Here is an 18,948-nt window from a genome sequence, read left to right as displayed (position 1 = left end):
AGCCGGAGGCGCATGTTTGTTTACATCCTCCTGTTTACGTTCACACAGAGTTGAACTTGTTGTAGCGACATTAACATCGTTTAAAGTTTAATAAAGACTAAAGTTAGGTTGAGTCTAAAGTTCTGACGCAGAGGAAAAGTCGTTCATACAAACTAACGACGGGTGGACGAAGTTAGCTGCGCAGGTTAGCCGCTAAGCTAACACACACACACAAACAAGTGTTAGCTGTTAGCTGTTAGCTAGCAGGAGTCAGACCATGGTGGTGCTGAGAGCTGGGATGTGTCCTGGACTGGAGGAGGATTTAATACGAGACCTGCGAGCTGCCGACGTCAAAACAGGTCAGTTGACGTGTCTGTGTCTGTCAGTAGGTTGTCAGGGAGGTCTTCATCTCACCAGGGATCAGCTGAGGTGTCGTGGTGAAGGACAGAGAACACAAGCAACTAGAGAGAAAGTTCAGTGATGAGGAGACAGATGGAGACTTAAAGGACAAGATCAGCCAAGAGAGGAAGTTACACATTACATATGAAGGATATTAATATATGTGCCATAGATGGATAAATAGATGGATGGATAGATAGATGTAGTTTATTGATCCCAAATTGCACATGGAGCTAAGTAACAATAAAACAGATACAAAGAGTTGAAATGGCAGTAAATTGCAATAAAGCACCAGAACACACATTAAAGTACTAAATATAATATAACAACAATAAGCCCATAAACAGGAGACAAGTGTGAAAAGCTCATTAAGAGTTTCAGAGCTGCACCATCGCCTGTCAATACAAACCTCCTCTTCCTCCCACTATAAAGACATTTTATGTTTTGATTTATTATGTTTTATTGAAAAAACATTGAAAGACACTGCTCAATGAATCAAACATATGTGCACATAAATAAACAAAATAATAGTAAAAGAACAGAAACAGAAATGTATAGATTTCCTTAACAAGCGATTATGAAAATGAAATATATCTTTCCTCTTATTCCATCGACAGTTTTATTACTATTTTTTGTTTATAAGTTTGATAGTTTTAATATCGTCCTTTAATTCACGTAAAAAAACCTGTGTCGTTGGGAGTAAGTTTGGTTACTCTGAATTTATGTCAGCAAAATTTACCAAATAGAATGATAAGTTTAGGCTGAATTCAATGTTTTGTTTATTTAAAACATGTGAATACTTTTTTTTGTTAATCAATTTCAATATTATGATCAGTTTTACACAATATTTAAACCTTCAATCGAGTCCAAAAAGTAACTGAACATATAAAATGGTAAAGAAGATGCCTTAAGGATTCTGGAGCATCATTGCAAAGAATTTGGAAAGAGATTTGTTGGGTGTATATTGTGTACAATTGTAATGTGTAGTTCTTTAATCTTACAGCTTATACAGAATATATATACAGTAATATCCATGCCCTTTGCCAATCAGTACCTATAAAAGCTCATATTCGAGAGGGGGATTGAGACGCCTTCAATTTTGGGAGCTGTCCTGTCGTCCATCTTTATAAACAGTCTATGAAGTGTACAGTCTGAACAGGAGTAAACTTTGTTTCTTGTTTCCACAGTGGAGGACCTGGTCTCCTCCGACATTGAGGAGCTGGCTCAGAAATGTTCCGCGTCGTATAAGGTATTTAAACCGTACATGAATTAAACACGGTGCTCGGTTACTGAGGCAAAGGACCCTGAAAACTCTGCATGTCAGAGTAAACATCCTGAGAATGAATGTTGCCAGATTCGATTCTACACACGCAGGAAATGCACGAGCTGTCCAATAAACTAAACATGCAACAGTATAGAGCTGCTTCATTCAAGTCCCTTCAACATAGCAACAGCTAATCACTCAGGACAAACTTCATTACTTCCCTTTAAATAAATCACATTCATAGTTTTCGTTTGCGCTGTTAGAAAAAAGAAAATTAAGTGAAAATAAAAGACACCCACATTTTTATACTTGGCACAAACGGAGGAGAGTGGGAGGTTCAGGCCCTGACCAGCATCACGTTGTTCTGAGACACTTCCACCCACATGCAGCATGAGCTTCTCATTGTGTAAGTGGGTTATATTAGGTGGCCTATAATTAAAAAAACAGAGCCATGCTTAATGTAAGCAGACCTCCCACAGGGCTTGTTATACATACCCTTGGAAAGCCAGGTCAGGTGGTTGAGAAGCCAGGCGAAATTGTTTCACAGCAGACGTTCAATTCAAGGTTGAAGATCACATTTGCTTCCTGTTCTTTTCTGTATATTTTATTGTATTTTTTTTATAATTTCTTCTTTTTCCTGTAGAGAACAGATGGAGGCACAAGTTTAGCTCCTCCTGGGAAAATTGCACATTTAAAAAAAAAAAAAAAAATGTTGTCATGTAAAATGAAGTAAATGCAAACCCTGCGGCAAATAGAAAACTTGTTATTTTTACAACATTAACTTAAAACTGAAAAAATAATAATTATTGTTGCAAGTGCAAATGTGAATAAACACTCAGACCTTTAATAACTTATTAGGCCTTAATCGACATGTTGGGTTGACATTTCCAAAGCTTATGAGTTCTCTGACCTCCTCTGTTGTAAATGTCAGAAATCTCAGATGTCGAGATAAGATCACGAAGACCAAGAAAACTTTGAGATAAAACTTTACGTCTGCTGAGCTGAAAGAGAAATCAAAGCCCAATCGGATCAATTACTCAAGTTATTTCTGAGTACAAATGTACAGTTAAGAAACTGAAACTATGTGACGACTGAGTTAAGTATTCAAAGTTTTGCACAGACTAGTGAAGGTTTAAAGATAAATCTTCCACATGGCGAATGAAAAGTGGTATTTTATATATAGTAGTTTACACACAGTAAATGATAAACAATAGAAAAATCTCCTTATTGGCTCAGAGTCCTTCATTATCGGTTTGAAAGAGAAGCAGCTTCTTTCAGCTCTAAATTATTCCTCAGTGAGAACCATGAAGAAAAAGCAGAAACCATGAATTAAAAAAGTGTCAAACTCAGTTCTGACCTCATGGGCAGATACTTGGAAACCACATTTCTTTAAATCTCATAAAAAGTGATTTCTACCAAACTTCATCTGTGAAACAAAAGTGCAGATAATCAGGAAGAAGGTGCAGGAAGACAAAAGTATATCAGAAAATAATTGTGTGGGTGGACAGAGGTGTAGAAGGCAACCCACATATTATTGTTACATAAGAATGAATGAGGATGAGTATAAGGAATTAATTTACAGATCCCAAGAGATTAAATAACTGATTTATTACAAGTGTGGAACACATCATACTGTCTCCATACTCTTTTAATCTTTTTATTCTCTCTACATGTCTTTATCTCCCTGTAGAGATTAAAAATGTAGGTACAAGTTAATCCCTTCGTGGGCAAAATACATAATTTGTCACCTTTTAAGTCACTAACACAGGCTCCATGGTCGATACATGTAACCTGGACATTGATAGAAAATTGATTATGAAATCTCAACAGATTAAATGGCTAATTTATTATGAAAGAGATTTATGAGAGAACTCCTGTCACCGCATATTTTCTTTTCCATATTTTAGTTGCAGGAGTTGATGTGAATTTTCCGTTGTTAAAGAAAGCACCACAGATTGAGACCGCTCTCCTCCTATGAGATCATTGTGTGTTTTGTGAATATTCTTCTTTCTTTAATTCACCGCCTGTAGCAGGTTTACATTCATCCAATTGACTGAGCCCAGTGTTCCTGACCTGCCTGTTCCGCCCGCAGGCTTCCCCTGAGCCGATACCCCGCCTCCCTCTGCTCGGTCAGACTCCCGCTGTTGATTTGAACCATTGTTTCGAGCACACAACGGGGAAGGAGGTCAATGCCGGGGTCATCTGCACCGACACTTTTACGACTGATGCAGCCTCCTACAGTTCAATTAAAGCTGGGCAAGGCGAGGTTTTAAAATGAAAGCAGAGACGTGTTGTGAGGCCACAAACTAAAGTGGAGCGCCGAAAAATACCCACTAATTGAGACCCAACAGATTTGCCTCATTTCAATAAATACATTTCTGTTGTTGGACTCAGGAAATCCTCTCTGCCCGGGAGGAAGAGACTAATCAGAAAGGAAGTGTGCTAAACAGCACTAAGTGTTCTTTGATCACTTTCAACACAAAACGTCACAGCCCGGCCTGGTTGGAGAACGTATAGTAATCGTGTAGAAGGCTGATGTCTGGTGTAAGATCCAGATCCAGATTGGCTGCTCGTTTATTTGCTTGTAGCAGGCGTGATCCCTCTGGTCGTGCAGCTACGTCTCATTAAGTTGTTTTCTTCCTTTAGAGATTTGAAATGAAGCAAAATGCTCTTTATTTTAAAAACATTTCAGGTGATAGACAGCCACCGAAGTGGTGCAGGGCCGTGGGTGGCATATGTTCACGCTAGTTTTACTGTGATAGCTAAAGCTTTACCGATACTGGGGACTGACACCAACGTTAGGGAGTAAAATATATTAATACATCGGCTGATATATATATTTAACATGTTATTATCAAACCCTTATGACAAAGTAATGTAATTGAGGCTTGATGATGTACAGTCTAATCGTAACATTTACTTTAAAAATGAATAAAACCAAATGTGTAGAACTTGAATCTAGAAAATAAAAATCTTTATCTGTGCAAAGTGCAAATTGTTTCTGGATTGTTTATTCTGTAAAGTAAAAGTTTTCACATTGGCAAACAATTAGGAGACAAAGAACAATGAAAAGCTGATGCAAGGTATATTACACTGATATCAGAACCCACGAGCTAATGACACAGTGTGGTTTTAGATGCCTGGAGGATTGGCTAGATGCCTCACACCACATCTGACTGGATGCAATATTCATGCCAGCATTCGCATCCTGGAGGAGACTTTTACTCCGTCTCTACTCAACATTAAAACAATGCCAGCTACAAAAACTAGTAAATTAACTTTCTTCCCTTGTTTTGGAAGCCAAGGTTAAAAGAAAGGAAATACTTTTACTAATCGATCGAAATATTCACCAATATCAAATTTGATGATTGAGTCATCACTCGAGTTGTAAAACAATCACATCAAACAGATTTGTTTAATAGCATTGAATAATTGATCATATTTGGAATAAAAAGACAGTATTTTAAGATACACAAACAAAGGTAACAACAACAACAATAAACATTGAAGTTATAAACAGTTAAATGTTCTATTTCCTTTAATACAAGAGAAAAGAAAGACAAAACAAACGAGAGACAATTTTCACTGATTTCTGGAAGATACTGTACAAATACAAATGAGTCAATCAATCAATAGCCAAAATGATTATTAGTTTTGTAAAGATATTATATAATCTTTACCCAAAATGAAGGCTTTGATGTGAAACCTAAGCAGAGACAGTTTTTTTACAGTGTAGTTCCAGTACCTTCATGTTCACTGAATAATATGTGAGAGCACCGGCAGCGTGGACATGGAGACATTATTACAAAAATCCTCCTAATCACATCCAAACAAGCCAACATGTCACCTGCTACCTCTGGATTATGAACACAATGGCCCAGCTGGACAGAAAACGACCTGATCTGGCAGCGCGGGCCGAGCTGCGTCCGTACATGTGTCGTGTCTGATCCACGCAGCAGGATCCATGATCCATGAGCCTCAACCGCTGTCGTTCTCCCATTACAGGCCCTGTTTGCCATCCGCCGAGTGCTGCTGGCCCAGCACACCGCTTTCCCCGTGTCAGGCGCTGATCTCTACGAGGAACTATTGAGCTCAACAGCCATCCTCTCCACTGGAAATCCCAGGTAACAACAATTCTGCAAACACAGCAGAGTGCAGTGCTTTGTCATTCAGGGGGAACCGGGGCATAAAACCTTGGGCCCAGTGCCACAGGAGCTTAAAGGAGGGTTCGGCTCCAAAAATCAAATATGTATTCCTGAGGACAGCTCTCCACATATTGGATTAAAAAACACTTCCCTGAGTTCAGTTGAGAGGCGAACGCGTCTGTCGTGGTGCTTGTTAAAGCAAACACTGGCTTCTCCGGCAGTGTAATTAGTGGTAGTGGTGATGTTTTGGGATGTTTTTTGTAAAATGAAAGGACACGATGGTTAAACTAGAGCAGGGGACGGCTCCATTATGTTTGCAGCTGTCGCTCTTCAGCCTCACAAACAGAATCAATAGTATCATACATTACCAAAGATGTTCGTAACCAGAAACCTCGGCATCGATCCCTTTTCTTATCAAACTAAAATCTTCTCGGTGTTGTTAGAATCTAATTTGCATTGAGCTGCGCCGGTGGGATGTGCATCAGGAGCACTGGAGGCCGTAGTTAAAAATACAGCAGAACAATGATGTCTTAGAAAAGGTCTGTGGGCTCCGGTCCGGCCACTGAGGAAACATTTGAGCAGCTAAAGATTTAGACTTCTGTGCTGGTTGTTTTTGTTTTGCTGTGTTTTAATTTGCCTTCAGCGAAACACACTACGCTAAAAACAACAAATAACATTGACTATAACTCAAAATCGCTTATTCTCGGGGGGGGGGTTTGAGCCAATCCCAGCTGACGTTTGGCGAGAGGCGGGTCCACCCTGAACAGGTCGCCCTTTTTATCCCAGGGCTGACAATTAGAGTCTCTGATTAACAGGCCAGTCTTCAGGTTCAAACCTTAGACTGTAAATAAAGATGGACGTCATGACAGCTCCTCAAAAATACAGCCAAAAGCCTCTTTATCGCCCCCTGGTGGTTGGGTGTAGATGGACAACAATAACAAGTCAAATTTCACGTTAAATACATTTTTTACAAACAAAGATGGTTTCATCTTGTAGGTCATTTAGGTTCTCATCACATTGATGTTTGTTTTGGTTTGAACTGATATGACGCTTTAAAAATGTGGTTAAAACGACGTGATTGACAGCTGAGACTGAATCACGATTGGTCGAGCACATTTGTGGGAGGGACCTCGATACTCGATTACTACTGCACAGAGTCCAAACTTCAGCGGCACAAGATGGCAGCGTTCATATCCAGGGTATTTCAGCTTCATTTCTGGATAGTGAACACAAGTGGGGACACGTTGTCCATCTTAATTTACAGTCGATGGTTAGAGCCCAGGAACCTCCTGACCGTATTAACCACTCGACCACCGCACCGCCTGCTGTACATTTCATTTAAAGGCTTAACAGATAAAAACTCCCACCGCTCTCAGCTTGTGTCACAGCAGTAGTTCACCTTTAACCTGCAAAACTGAGACCCGGCCTCTCAGGAGCAGTGGTAGGTGTTTGCTGGCATCTCAAAGTTGAGTCATCTGTACACAGTCGTAGCACAAAGCGCCGCACATAACAAATCATTCCACTTTCAGAGGAGAAACATTCTCTGGCAGAGGACGGCGGCTGCTCTGGACAGATCTGTGAAATGGCCCAGCGTGGTTTGGTTTATATGACGCCACCTTTTCTCCAGTTAAACTGGCTGCTTGAGCATAATTAATGAGCACAGGTGTTTCTTATAAGTGGTTTTCATGAATTAGTCAGTGCCTTGGATTAGTGGTTGGAAAGTGAATCAGCCGTGTGGAGTGAAGCTGAGTGTGTGTGTGTGTGTGTGTGTGTGTGTGTGTGTGTGTGTGTGTGTGTGTGTGTGTGTGTGTGTGTGTGTGTGTGTGTGTGTGTGTGTGTGTGTGTGTGTGTGTGTGTGTGTGTGTGTGTGTGTGTGTGTCTTGGCTGCGCTCTCCTGGTGAAAAGGAGAAGTGATGAATGAGGCTGTTTGCTGTGCACAGCTTCACTTTGTACAGTCTCCATGGTGTTTGGTTTATGCAGGGACGGTGTAATGAAATGTGAAGTGTCAGTTTATTAGGGACACCTGCCTTAATAAAGACACCTGCAATAAATCCTGCCTCCATGAAGATTGCATGTTACATGAGGGATGTTACTTCAGCTGTAGGGTGAGGTAGAAGCTGTAGAGTCAGGCTGCTGATGCTGTTAAAGTTAAACTAATATTTTAATCTAATATTTAGTATATTTAATGCACAAAATATGCATAAAACACTTTCAATGAATGTGAACATTATATTTTCCATGTAGGCAGGAGATAGTGGAGGACTTTCATGAGACTGCATTAATTTATACCATCTGTGCCTATTAGACTGTATAATGTGTCAAGTATTTTTGCAGAGTAGACGCTCTTGATGCATAATAGGATACTTCCTGCTCTCCTTACTAACTAATTCTGAGTGTAAAACTAGTTTTCTCTGTTGGATAGAAGCTAATTATTATGGAAAACATAACAACCTCGGCTCATCCCTCCACTGAGGCCGAACAATCGTACTCTCGTCTGGTTCTTACGGTTGATATCTAACAGAGAAAAGTAAGTGATTCAATGATCTAAAGTGAACGTGAAAATAAATTCCTGGATTCCACAGCTAAATCTGCAATGGCACCAAAGTTTAATGGGTTCTTCTTCTCGGCCTCAGGCCTCATCCCTCCACTAAGTTTGGCAGAAATCTGAGTAGTTGTTTTTAATAATCCTTGGAACAAACTAACAAACTGTGAAAACACAACTTCCTTCTCAGAGGTAATATGGCAGATAACTGATGTATTTTTTATCACTTTGAGAAGAGAAGAAAGAAAATAATGCAAATATTTTAATATGAACATTTCCATCCTCATTCTCACTGACGACAGTAAAGTGTAGACTTTTCCTGCATGAAGCCCTCGGCCCTGAAGGCTGTTCACACTTTTGTCTTATCAAAGCTGTTTGATATTTGCACACTAAATGTGAAACTTCATCCCAGACAACGATAAGAAGAACTTTATTTTACTTTTATTTAACCCAGCTAATAGAAATGTCAAAAGGTAATGAAAAGAGCTCAAAGAAAACCTTTCTGCTATATCATAAAAATAAAACCTAAACCTTTGCTGGACTCTTAATATACTTGAACTCTATTTTCATTATTATGCACACAACAGTAGCTGCCTTTTAAATTTTAGGATGCATCTATGTCTTTGTGTTTGGCTGCAGGGAAAAAATCTCCAAACTCCACAGATGCAAGTTGAATTTCAAATATCTCCGAGTAGCGTTGCACAATAATTAATATGGATGATGAATCTCATTTATTTTTAGCCTTTCAGAATGTCAAACAATATGTGCCAAGACAAAAACAACATAAAACCAAACAAACATTAGCAGATCTCCAAGCTGTCGTGGTCATTTTTCATACGAGCAGGATGAATAATGACGGTTGATTGTGGTTTATCGCCTACAGATTAATTTTGTCATGACGCGATAGTATATTGTCACAATATGACTTTAATTTCATGTTAAAACGTCTGTGGAGATGTTTCACTGTGAAAAAGTGAAAAACACAAGTTACTGAAAACCTGTCTTCATGCTCGTCTAAGAAGTAATTCAGCTCTGCAGCTCAGTGTTAGTGGCTTTAATTAGTCGGCCTTAAAATGAACAGACACTGTTACACCAGACTCTTTAATTAAGAAGCTGCTGATCCCCATTATTTGTTTAGAGACGACACGTCAACCTTGTTGTGATTGTTTTTTGTTTTTTTTAAATCATTAGCTCTGCCGAGGAAGTTTTTCGTTTGTCTGTCAGCAGGATTCTGCAAAAATAAAACTACTTCACCAACTTTTCCTAAACCTTGGTGGAAGGGAGGGGGGTTGGGCCAAGGGAGACGTGATTATTCAAGAGGGCGGATCCAGGAGTTTTTTCACTTTCATCAACCTTTTGAGATTTTGCATTTTCTGACATTTCTGTGAATTAGAAGTGTAAATCTTGTGTATATCATGTCAGATGTCTCAGGTATTCAAGGTCAAAGCTATTCGACTTGATGGGAATTCATGTTAAAATGCTTCCTGCAGTCCAACAGACTTCTGTCTTCTGGAATTTGACCTTGACTTCGCCCCGGATGTGACGTCAGATCGAACACATGCCTACAAACATCTGTCCGCTCTGTCGCCGTCGCTGCTGAGGAACTTAAAGTTAAGGGGCCACTTCCCAGAAGCTGGTCAATCAGAAAAAGACTGGGATCACTGGGAGGAAGACCTTAATGAGACGAAGGGTACAACTGACTTTCTGACAGAGGCTGAACTGAGGGGCTGCAGTAAAGGCCAATGGAAGATGGAGTATTTTGATCTATAGATTATACAAAGCTGAATAAGACCTGGAAATGTGACGTGATATGTCGTCTTTAAATGATAACGCTGGGTGGGCAAAGCCCTGGATGGTGAATCTCTGTACACAGGAATGTAAAATTATCTTTCAAAGTTCTTTCCGTCTAAAGAAAGAAGCACTCAACAAAACCTCTTCGCTGCTTTCAGTCCAATCATCCTCTAAGAGGAAGACCTTTGGTCCAAGGACTGCTCAGTATTTTCAGCTCACATGATGAGTGCAGCCCATGGGGAATTCAGAATTGGTGACTTTTCAAGGACAATCACTTTCACTCTGCTGAGCCCTTGCAAGAGAGAAACCTGGTGTTTTCATCAACGCTGCTCCTCTCTCTGCACCACTGTCACAGATGGCTAGAATAACCCAAGTATCACTCCTCACCAATTCTCCTCTTCACAATCAGGCCGAGGACGATGATGAGGACCACGATCAGCCGACTGCCGGCCTCCGGTGATGCATAACATCCAGGCTCCAGGACCTTGATCATATAGATTTAACTGTGAGGCCGTCGCATCCATCATCACGTTGGCAGGCGAAGCAATTCCACAAACTGCAGATCACTTGTCAGGTGATCAAGACGTTTCAATACTGAAAGATCAGATGGTTCAAGCATCATCACAACAGTTCTGACAGCGTTCATTCATCTAGAGCTTCAAGGAGCGAAATAAATATGTTAACATAAACCTGAAACCCTGAAACTCAGCTGTGTTTTATATCGTAACCTCTAAGAAATATTTCCAAAATTAAATACGGTGCTAAACCACTGGCTCCTAAAGTATATTTTCCAAATGAAGGTTAGAGCAGGGAAACAAAGTTGTTGAAGAGTTATTAAACTACTGTAGAAACTAAGCACAGATTAGGCAACATTAATAAAAAACCAGTTAACTCCCTTTGGAGCGTACTGAGTCCCAGTGGTAGAGTTTTCCAAGCGAAGATGTATTTGTTCATTTAGTCTTTCAAAGAAAAGTTGCAAACCGCTCAGAAGACCTAACAGCCTGTAAACAAACCTGACACTCACTTTGCACTTTGTTTGGCAGGATCATTGTTTTGCTCACAACAGTTTGTGTGAACTATTGTTCATTAAACAGAATCATCGGGGGAAGGTTCGGATAAGAAGAGAAAACGTTATTGGCTGCTGAAGGGAGAATGAGAAACGTCCACATCCTTCTATTAAGCACAAATACACCATCACATCCGTCCGGCCTCTGCTCAGCGAGCTCCGGAGGAAATTAATGGACCTCTGGTGATTTATTGCACAAGTTTCTTGCAGTGTGAACACATAAAAAGAGTGGATACACCCGAGGGGGTGGGGTGGAAGAGGTCACGTATAAATGACCTGAGGTGTTTGGAGGTGGAGTTGGGGGAAGATTTACCTGCGCAGCAACAAAGAGGCCGTAACAAGACTGTCAAGGTTATGGATCTAAAGCACAGACCTCTCCTCGCTCACTCCATCCCTGTCAATAAAGATACTTTAAGTGTCTCGGCTTGTTCCTGCTGGAGCACGAGGCTGCTGCAGATGTGCATCGGCCTGAAGCTTCCAGAACACTTTCTCATAATTGAGCGCAGCCTCCGACGCTGCAAGAAATAGATGAACGTAATAAAAAATGCTTAGTGAAATGGGATTTAATTGAACAGAGTGGTGTTAAAGAGGAAGTACACAGCAGATTTATATCGGAGGGTCAAAGGGAATAATTGACCTTGGTAGCAGCTGTTTGACCAAATAATCTTACATGAAGGTCCGAGAGCTTTTTGTAGAGTTTTCAATTTGTCCGCGTGTGTGAAACTTCAGTCACATGATAAATCAGTTTTATTTATTTACTGCAGATCAATCCAGACATGACGCGAACGCCAGAAAACTCGCCACAGCCTGAGTTATGTCTCCATGAGTTTCAGGACAGATTCACAGCTACAGGATATTTCACAGGATAACTGAACAGTAAACCTCCGACTGAATGTTGATGGCTAATCGTCTGGACAAGGTTCCATGTTCCTCCTGTGCCGTGTGATTGACTGACAACCTGTCCAGGCTGCACCCCAGATGAAACAGATGAATGGGAAAAAGCATCCATTTTGATGGATTCAGTTTAAAAGACGCAGCCGGTGGCAGAGCTTGATAGGACGCCATCAAATAGCAACTGAAATTAGGAATTGGCCCGACATCGAACGAGGAGCCTGGAAGTTGACGCAGGCTCCGCTTGTGTGTTGTGTTCACCCAACTGCAGCTTGTGTTGGCTCTGCAGATGCACTCGGACTTAATAGTTTATTACGCGCGGTGGCAGCTGTGAGTAATGAATTGCACCTTGTTTCTTCGCAGCTTAGATAAACTGCTGGATTCGGGCTTGTATACCGGGGAGATAACAGAGCTGTCAGGAGGCCCAGGAAGTGGCAAATCTCAGGTGAACATTTCCTACCTTCCCTCTCCATCACTGATAATTCCACTGGCATAAATTCACTCTTTAGAATTCCCTCTTCTCCTATAGAATGAGAAAATGTTCCCCCGGCTGAAATAATGCTGAGGTAATTCTTTAGCGTGGTTATCGTTCAGCTCGCCGCCTGCTATCTTTAACCAACCCCCCCCCCCACACACACACGCCTGTCATGTCTTCTAGGTGTGTTTCGGTGTCGCAGTGCACATTTCTCACCGGCTGAAGCAGAGTGTAATATACATCGATACGACAGGAGGGCTGAGCGCCAGCCGCCTGCTTCAGATGCTGCAAACTGAAACCAGCAACACCGAGGCGCAGGTGAGTGGAGCCTTGAACACATTTACACGACATGTGGTGTGAACTAATCTGAAATGAGACGCCGTCCCTTCCCAGATGGAAGCTCTTCAGAGGATCCACGTCTTCCGCTCGTTTGACGTCTTCTCCTTGCTCGACTGTCTGCACGGGCTGAGCGGCGGCGGGCTTCAGCAGGTTCGATCACAGGTTTTTTTTTGTTTCTGTTGCTTAAAATACAACACCAGCAATCCTGCGGTGCCTCGGGGGGCCTTTCGTGATCGACGAATCAAACCTTGAGTAATGGTAATTTTGTCATATTTTGTTACCAGGCATCAGGCGGCGGCGGCGGCTCGGTAAAGGCGGTGATTGTGGACTCGGTGTCAGCCGTTATCTCTCCTCTGCTGGGAGGCAAACAGAATGAAGGTGATATCTCTCTCTGCTGATACCTGAGGCCGTGTTTACACCTGAGCCTGTAAACTACTAACGCCCGTCATGAATCTGTAGAAAAGAAAAGAAAAGAAACGACAAGCTCCCCGCTCATTCAAGGCACAACACTATTTGTACAGAAACTTGAAGAACTGAAGTATTTTGTTACGTAAAGTAACAAAATATAAAGTGCGACTGGGGCGGTGACCGACATCGGATGCTAATGTCGGTTTCACTCTGGGCGAACCTTTTATCGTTCTGAGCAGATGGGAAATCTGAGATTACAAAAATAACCTGGAGATGCAACTTGCTGCCGGGCGATATGTAAATAATTTGAATTTTTAATTTCCCTCCTGAGCTTTAAGTAGGGTAAACTTTGTAATATGTATATAATGATATACTGATTTAACCTCTTTAAATCTACTTTATGTATGAAACCTCGTTTGAAAGGCAACAACTTCCAGTTTCTGAAAATTATTCAGTAGCTATAACAAAACCCTAACATTTGTCTATTATAATAACAATAACTAGGAAGTGCAGATTATTTTTCAATTAAAAACATTTCAAATTAAAAAGAGTACTGTCAAGATTTGTATATATTGTTTCCTTTTGTATGATTTATATGTAGTTTTATTAGCAGGTCAGATTTACTATGTTTATCATCTTAGTTTTGTGTGTTATGCTAATATTTCCTGGCTAAAACAAAGTGAATCGACCTTGAGAATATTCAGAAATATAATCACAACAACATATTGTTGTAGCTTTAGTTGCTGACGGAGATTTGAAGAGTGTCCTGTGCTCAGACTAACCTCTCGTGCCTCCAGGGTTGTCGTTGATGATACAAGTGGCCGGAGTTCTGAAGACGATGGCGAAGGACTTCAACATCGCAGCTTTAGTAAGGACGACCCCCGACGTGTTGGTGCTGCTCCGGATGCAAAGTGCATCTGGAGCAGCGTCCGTCGACCTTTTCAACACTTCCTCTGTTTTAAGAGCTCAAATGAAAACTTTACTTTTTCTTCTCCCTTTTGTTTTGGTAAGAAAACTAAATCAAGAAGATGAAAACACAAGGTTAACAATTTGTTGTAACACAAAAACAGCTTTGTCTGACTTCAGGTTATAATTATGTATAAAAAGAACTAATCACAATAGAAAACACGCTCCAAAGAAAATTAGCTTTCAACTCAGATCAAGTCATTGAAAGTGAGATAAAGATAATTTGACGGGTTGTTTGATGTCCCATTTTAATACAAGTGGGACAGTCTGCTTGTCCTACTTTGTTTCCTCTCTTCCAACGCTTCTATTATCTGTGGAAAACTGCACTGACTCATATAACAGAACACGATGGCGTGTGGGCCCGCAGGTAACCAACCACGTGACGAGGAGCGGCAGCGGCGAGGTGCAGCCGGGCCTCGGCGCGTCGTGGGGTCACATCCCCAGAACCAGAGTGCTGCTGGAGCGGCTGGAGGAGGCCGGGGCTGTGAGCCACTCCAGTCTGCGCTCGGCCACGCTGATCAAGTCCTCCAGACGGGTACGACCAGATCTCAGGGCGTCTCAATGAGATGGAATCTTCCTGTTTGATTTGATAAATTCCAACAGTCGCTGTCAGCAAGATGTTCATAAGAAGCGAGAAGGATTTAAAGGTTTGTTTTCGTCTTCCCAGCCGTGTCTCATCAAAGAGCAGTTCGACTTGCAGTGGTGGAGTCGCTCTAAAGAAGGAACCTCTGGAAAGAGAAAACGGGACGAGACCGATTCCTGACGAGAGCCAATTAAAATCCTCTGACAAAACATCCCATCAAAGGTAAAAAAAAAAAAGGTTGTTTAAGAACCTAATTTGCAAGAAAATGTGCCTTTGAAACCCTTCGCACACATTTAATCATTTGTTTGGTCGTTATTCAAATCAAAAAGACTAGAAAATGGACCCGTTTAGATCACGAACCTGTCGTATAATCTCCTTTGAGAAGCTCCGTCAGTCGCCTGCAGCAGAATTAATACTTTTATGAGATTTCTCTTCCCCCGTTGAGAGGGAGGGAGGGAGGGAAGTAGGGGCGAGCGAGTCCTTTCTCCTTTTCAGGCCTTTCAGGGGGAAGCCGAGCAGGTTCAAGTGGATTTTGCTTCTTCGGAGCTTTAATACATTCAAAGGTTTAATTAAGCCACGTCATAGCCTGAAGTGTCCGCGGGAAGAAAAAGTAAGGCAGATCTGAATTATCCTTGAAAGCCATTCAGATGCAAGAGGCTCCAGTAGCCTCTCATTGGATTGTACCCAGAGTCTCGTGATTTCAAATCCAAGTGAAAAATGTTTGGTTCAGGAGGAGAAAAGGATTTTAAAACAACTTATTCCTCTCATATGATTTTAGTACATTTGAGAACATGACTCCACAAACAGAGGGTTGGTTATTTCTTGCATCACTGACTTTCAGACCGGCACTGAAGTCCAGACACTTTCACAGCGATCAAGTTGGCGTGTTCACGACGTTTCTAACACTTGAAACTGGAAGAATACAAATATCTCAGGATGAGAACGAGGAGCCAGAAAACTGACTGTGAAAGACAAACTCCAGAAAATATCTACATCCAATTTTCTGGACATTCTCCGGAGTTCATGTCTGCAAATCAAAGCATGAGAATAATGTAACAGAGACATTTCTTGATATTTATCAGCATCTCATTTATTTATTGTCGCTCTCCACACGAGCTGTGTTTTTCACTTCTCACACATTGTCTGTAAAAAATAACTAACGTGCTACTGATTAATCCCATGATCCTAATTCAGCTATTATCTGTGTCCTGATCTCTGTAAAATGCAATTCAGTGGTTTCCTGTGCAGCTGCTGTAACCACATGTCTGAGTGAAATGTTATAAAAACTACATCCGTCACCAACATTCATCATTTTCCCAACAACCTGGAATAAGCAGAAAAGTAAAAGTCCCAAAGTAAATGTTTTCTGTTAGTGGCCCCGGCTGGTTTGAAGCTTACAAAACCACAAAGGCTTTAAAAGAATAAATAGGAATCATTGTTGGAGAGAAGCACGGAGACACCCCCCCCGAATCGTTCCGATGAAGCCAGTTCATGTAGTTTAACACTGATTTGAGCAGTGCGTGTAAACACAGTGTAAAAAAACGAGTGTTTCATTGTTGTTAGCAGGGAGGAAGGACGCGCCTCTTGCGGATACAGTCCCAGATCCAGCTGGGTGTGACTCTCTGGGCCGGGCTGTTCTCCTCGGGCTCGGCCATGGTGTGCGTGGCGGAGGCGGAGTCAAAGTCCTCCACGACGTCCCCGTCGTACGCCACGAAGTAACGCCGGAGTTTGTCGAAGTCCTGCACGGAGACGGGCAGGAAGAGCTTCACGCCGCTGAAGATGTCCAGCAGCGTCTGGAGGGAAGAGACAGAAACGGTCACGAGAAGAAACAGACTCCAGGTTTATCGTCACTAAACGTGTGCGAGCTGAGGGTTGGTGCTTTTATTTAATTTTTACTGCCTGAAAGATTTTGGGCTACAAAATTATAAATATCAATACATTGGCTGATATATATTTTAAAAAAACTACTGTCAATATTTCGTAAGATGTTATTATCAAACCTTTATGACAAAGAAATGTAATTGAGATTTTATATTTTACAGTTTAACCAGAATTAAAATAAGTATAAATAATAAAACAATGATTTTTAGATTTCGTGGAATAAAGTCATAATATTATGAGAAAAAGTTGTTTTTTAGTTTGAGTCCATGTGTCATTTTCCAGCAGGAACATCAGAGGAATGTGGAGCATCTCGTTAATACTTTAATAAAGATCTTAAGTATCAGGACTTTAAAAAGCTTGTGTAAGAACCTGAGTCTTTTCAGGAGAAAGAGAAGAAAGAGAATAAATACTTATTATATTAAAGGGACATTTATCGGATTTATAAAAATACTCAGCATGTGAAAGTCACAAGCTAAATATTCTGGACTTTAACTTGATATGAATGTATGAACTTGTTATCAACACTGTGGTGTTGAAGTTTTCTAAGCTCTAATAAAATGTCACTCTTTCATAAAGTGAGTCTTTTGTGACCAACTTTAAATATGTTTACTTTTTTCCCACAGAAAAGTTCCGGTTAAGATTCAATAAATATAGTGATTATTCTTTTTAAGTACATTAATAAATCTTTAAATTCAAACAAACTAATCAAGTGATAATTATTGACATGTAGATTTCCTGTCATATCACTCGGGCCTGGTTCCAGTGAACCCAGTGAGATGTGGTGACAGCAGCTGCTGGACTCACCTTGTCGTTCCTCGGCTGCAGCAGCTGAGACGTGGTCTTGGTTTTGCTTTGTCCGTTGCTGTGAACGTCCTCAGTCTTCTTCACCTGGGGAAACACACGACTCTCAGTTCATCACGGTACAGGAGAGTTTCTGTTTTCTGTGCAACTCACGTCCACAGTTTCACCACCGTCTGACAGAGATACTGCGATTATGTGAACGTCTGTAGTGTCTGTACTGTCTGTACTGTACCTTCTTGGCAGCAGGTGCCTCTGAGGTGGGGGTGCGGGGCTGAGATTTCACCACCCTCGGTTTGGGTGTCGCGCTGCTGCCTGAACAGAGAGAACGTTACCGATTAACAAGATAAAGTGAAACTACAGATCAGTCAAGAGTCCGACCAGATTCTGATGTCATAGACAAATACGTGAAAAGTTATTTTAAGATGTCGTTATCAAACCCTAATGACAAGAAATGTAAAAGAGGCTTGATTTTTCACAGTTTAAACACAAACTTTATTGTAAGTAACTATAAATAAACAAAAAACAAATGTATAGAACTTGAATTAATTAACTTTTCTACGTAAATTTGTATGTTTTCATATTGGAACATATTTGTAAACAAACAGATACGCCAGGTGATTTTTATCCTTTGTATCCGTCACAGTCTTTGACAGTGGGAAAAGTTAAGAGGCGTCGTCCCTCTTGATTTACAGTTTATGATTTACATATAATAAAAACATGTCCCAGGTTTGTCGTCCTCTCTGTTGCTGTGTGTACTCACTGGGCCTCTTGGCAGGAGGAGGAGGAGGAGCAGGAGGAGGAGCTCTGCCTCCGCGGGACGAGGGCGACGGGGAGCTTCCTCCGCTGTCTCCTCCTGATGAGCCCTTGTCGTCGCTGGACGGCCCGGCTGTCACTTTGAAGTCACAGTTCTCCTTGGATATGCGGAACAGCTCCTGAGCAGAGAGAGGAAATGACAACGTCTGCTTCGGCCAAGAGACGCGAGGTTTCATGCCTCGAGGAGATTGAGCGCTTGTGTAGGATTCAAATAATTTGGCCGATATTTCAACTGGTTTGTATAAATGCTGGACGAGTCCGCCCCCCCCTCCTCCACATTTAAATCATACTTAGCTCAGGTCGTCCCACGGGGGCTTAGTTCAACCGAGGTATTAATTATTCACCGCTCCCATCGCCTGCTGTACATCACCTCTGCTTTCTCACATTTCCTCATACATTACAACAGGGAAGGAAAGTAAACTGCAACGAATCCCTGCATGTGCACGTCAGGTTTCTTAGAATCAAATGAGCAACTGATTCTGGTTCAGTTTTATTATGTTGTGTTTCATTGTTGTTTGTTTGTTTTAGCAGGATTTCACAAAAACTACTGAATCAATCTTCTTGAAACTCGATGGAGGGATGGGACATAATTCTGGAGCAGATTT

General features: G+C 41.3%; 2 protein-coding genes across 3 annotated transcripts in view; one reads left to right on the top strand and one right to left on the bottom strand.

Moving 5' to 3' along the window:
• Positions 1-16,804, top strand: rad51d (RAD51 paralog D). 2 transcript variants are annotated; one of them, XM_035178538.2, is made up of 11 exons: positions 1-338; positions 1,566-1,627; positions 5,648-5,766; positions 12,441-12,522; positions 12,736-12,870; positions 12,946-13,041; positions 13,176-13,269; positions 14,097-14,167; positions 14,633-14,800; positions 14,933-15,070; positions 16,415-16,804. In XM_035178538.2, the coding sequence occupies exons 1-10, from the start codon at positions 257-259 to the stop codon at positions 15,026-15,028; spliced, it is 1,005 nt and encodes a 334-aa protein (XP_035034429.2). In that variant the 5' UTR covers positions 1-256; the 3' UTR covers positions 15,029-15,070; positions 16,415-16,804. The 2 variants fall into 2 exon arrangements, with proteins under 2 accessions (XP_035034429.2, XP_035034430.2); XM_035178539.2 differs by having other exon boundaries at positions 16,412-16,804.
• The window catches only part of lig3 (ligase III, DNA, ATP-dependent), a 17,262-nt gene continuing 14,230 nt past the window's right edge, over positions 15,917-18,948 (bottom strand). The window contains exons 18-21 of the mRNA XM_035178537.2: positions 18,291-18,462; positions 17,763-17,842; positions 17,534-17,617; positions 15,917-16,641 (exon numbers count right to left, since the gene is read on the bottom strand). Of these exons, the coding sequence (XP_035034428.2) occupies positions 16,408-16,641; positions 17,534-17,617; positions 17,763-17,842; positions 18,291-18,462 (570 nt within the window). The 3' untranslated portion in view covers positions 15,917-16,407. The remainder of the gene's footprint in view (positions 16,642-17,533; positions 17,618-17,762; positions 17,843-18,290; positions 18,463-18,948) is intronic.

The sequence above is a fragment of the Hippoglossus stenolepis genome, chromosome 15 (assembly GCF_022539355.2).
Source record: "Hippoglossus stenolepis isolate QCI-W04-F060 chromosome 15, HSTE1.2, whole genome shotgun sequence".
NCBI lineage: Eukaryota > Metazoa > Chordata > Actinopteri > Pleuronectiformes > Pleuronectidae > Hippoglossus > Hippoglossus stenolepis.
The sequence above is the reverse complement of the archived record's forward strand: the minus strand, read 5'-3'. Positions and strand labels throughout refer to the sequence as shown.